At 41.5% G+C, this 2,801-nt stretch overlaps 1 protein-coding gene across 1 annotated transcript; it reads right to left on the bottom strand.

Moving 5' to 3' along the window:
- Positions 1–704: 704 nt before the first annotated feature.
- Positions 705–2,178, bottom strand: LOC148870278 (uncharacterized). The gene has a single exon (XM_088967669.1). The coding sequence runs from the start codon at positions 1,961–1,963 to the stop codon at positions 977–979; it is 987 nt and encodes a 328-aa protein (XP_088823795.1). The 5' UTR covers positions 1,964–2,178; the 3' UTR covers positions 705–976.
- Positions 2,179–2,801: the final 623 nt, after the last annotated feature.

The following is a 2,801-nucleotide window of genomic DNA, read 5'->3' as shown; positions in this document are numbered from 1 at the left end:
CCATTCCGGGCTGCCTCATGCATTAATATCATCCATACCTCAGCATGACCTGGGATCTCCTCCCTCATCAGTCAGCACATGCTAACTCACATTACAATTACATTAACAACAAGCTATGTCACTTCTCCGCTCTGTCCGCCTGTCTGCAATTAAAGCTATAACAACCTGTCACGCATCGACCCAAATATGCTCCCACCATCCCCCATCACCATTCATTGCTGCTCTGCTCTGGCCTTGTTATTTGTTTACACTTAACAATTAACAATGACTCTCGTGAGACAAATTGACCCACAAATAATGTTGTTTCGACATTAGGATCACATGGGTCTCTGAATTCTTTGAGATCTGATTTCATCACTCATCAGCTTGTATCTACAGCCAATCAATATCTAGAGATGAAATCTTGAGCAGAGTAAATTACAGAAAAGCAATGAAGTCTTGGTTTTGACTTCTACTAAATAACCAAGCAAGACCTACAATTAAAATAATAACAGATGGGCCAAATTTATTGATACTTGATCTAAACAAATGAACATTGGAAAGGTGGACCACTTTTACTCCAAAGGAGATTTAAAAAAAAAAAGACACGCAAGTTCTTTTCCCAATAAAAGAGCTAAAAGAGTGTCGAGAGAAATTTTTGAACTGATTAAAAAATTCCTAATTGTAAGAAAAACTCCACCAGAAATTAGACGGACATCAATCAATGATAAATTACTGTTGCACATAAACTTGAAGTGTAAATTAATACAAACAGCTTCATCATATTTCCTATTACACTTAATAAGGAGATTCTCTCGCACATCCAAAGAAGAAAAGAAAAACAATATATAATTAAGTTAAATGTGTTTGACACTGAAAGAGCGGGGAGGGGGAAGGGGAGGAGGGAGGTGGGAGCCTGGGAGGTAGGGTGGGAGGATTATGTTCAGTTCGGCAAAAACATAGAAACAAAGAATTAAATAAAAAAAAAAAGAAAAAGTCAGTCAGAGGCTTGTGGAAACCGCTCACCAAAACGAAACCTCCTTTTCTTCCAGAAACAGGTCTCTGGGTCGAGATTCCCCGATTTTCTCGCCGGCTCGGATTTACACCTCGTTAGTATCAGAGGTCGAGTTGGGCCTCCTATCATTTTCAATATTTCATCTTCGCTTTTAGCGGTGGTTCTGATTCTTCCACTGCTTGAACTTTCAAATCCTTCGCAAAAACCCAACTTTTCCTCGATTTCTGGATCTGTTCTCGTTTCTGCAATCGAACCTCCTTTTCCCAATCTGGGTTTCTCATCATCATCATCATCATCTTCTTTTTCTTCCTCTTCTTCTTCTTCTTCTTCCTCAACAGGGTCCCTTCCTCCCTGCTCTCTTTTTACTTCTCCATCTTCAGTTGTAGAGGGCGAGCCCCAGAAGCGACTAGCCAGTGAGGAGGATCTGTACGGCTCGGATCTACATCTCATAAGCAGTAAAGCGTTCTTCGGCGGAGAGGAAGAAACAAAGACCTTGGATTCGTCATCTTCTTCTGAATCGTACTCTTCCCCTGAATCTTCTAGCTTGGGTTCTCTCTTCACTGAATCTTCCATGACTTCGACCTTCCTCCGATAACTTAATTGGAAAAACAGAAAACATCTTCGCCAAACTGACCGAGCAGTCCTGGCTTTCGGCCTTTTAACATTACAGTTACAAAGCAAAGCATCCCGGATCCAATGGCACCGGCGTTTAGAAGTGGTGCCGGTGCGTCCAGATTTAGACGCAGCTTGCTTGGACCTTCTGACGCGAACTTGCCCGATACAGGTGACCTTCGGCGAAGAGGGCTCCTGGGTTTCGACGGCCGTATTCTTCTTTCTCACGAACAGGGGGCTGGCTCGGGACCTTCCTCTGCTTCTGTTCCCTCCATGGCTTCTTAGAAACCTCGTTAATGGAGGTGGGAACTTATCCGTTCGACATGGGCTGGAAATGGGTTTGGAAGAGAGACGCATTTAATGTTAATCAGAGAAAGACACAGAGGAAGAGATACCCGAACAGCTAGATTTCGAAAAAAGTTCTTGCTTTCTTCTACTCTGCGAATTCTCACCGATGTCCTCGAACATCAACACTTACTATGACCCTAATAAACCAACATATGACATATCTTTTTTATTATTTATTTATTTTTTAATATTTTTCTGGTGTTATTAATTAACTTGCACGGGTGGGTGAATCAGACCAGTCAGCTCAGTGGACTTTTCATCTCGAGGTTCTGTTTGGGTTTTCGAGGTCAAGATATTTTTTTATTTTTTATTCCTTTCACTCTTCTATTACTGAACAGTGATTATGATTTTGCCATAAATTACAACATAAGTAGTAGCAATTACCCATCATTGATTTCATGTTTCTACAGTATAAATCTTTACTCGTAACCGTTGGATGAGCATCCAAAGGTAGATTAACTTTGACTAGATATTGATCCAGCGTGACGTATACATGTGATGTCATTTACATATCTTATACTTGAAATATTGACGATTTGACATGGCGGAAAAAAAAGGAATGTCAAACCAACTATGGTGGGCCTGGGCCATCTAGCTCAGCCCAGCTAGTCAAATCAGTGACATGATCAAGTGAATCTTTTCTATTCCCTATTTTTGATCAAATGGATCTTAAGTATACAACAATACAAAGGTCCGCAACCCGCAAGGCGCCTCCTAACCGTGGGATTGGGGTTCACATACCGCACCCATCAGCATGCTGTCAGGCTTGAAATTCAATGGTTCATAGCACTTTGAATAGTCTGTCAAGTGTGACGTGGCCCGTTAGTCTAGTCCTCTCCTGAAACCG

Source organism: Nelumbo lutea, chromosome 2 (genome assembly GCF_056320005.1).
Source record: "Nelumbo lutea isolate HS-2025 chromosome 2, American lotus-T2T, whole genome shotgun sequence".
Lineage (NCBI taxonomy): Eukaryota > Viridiplantae > Streptophyta > Magnoliopsida > Proteales > Nelumbonaceae > Nelumbo > Nelumbo lutea.
This window is presented reverse-complemented; position numbering and strand designations above follow the sequence as displayed.

Bases quoted from the DNA above. Each gene is read 5' to 3' on its own strand.
- LOC148870278 (XM_088967669.1), bottom strand. From the start codon at position 1,963: ATGCGTCTCTCTTCCAAACCCATTTCCAGCCCATGTCGAACGGATAAG.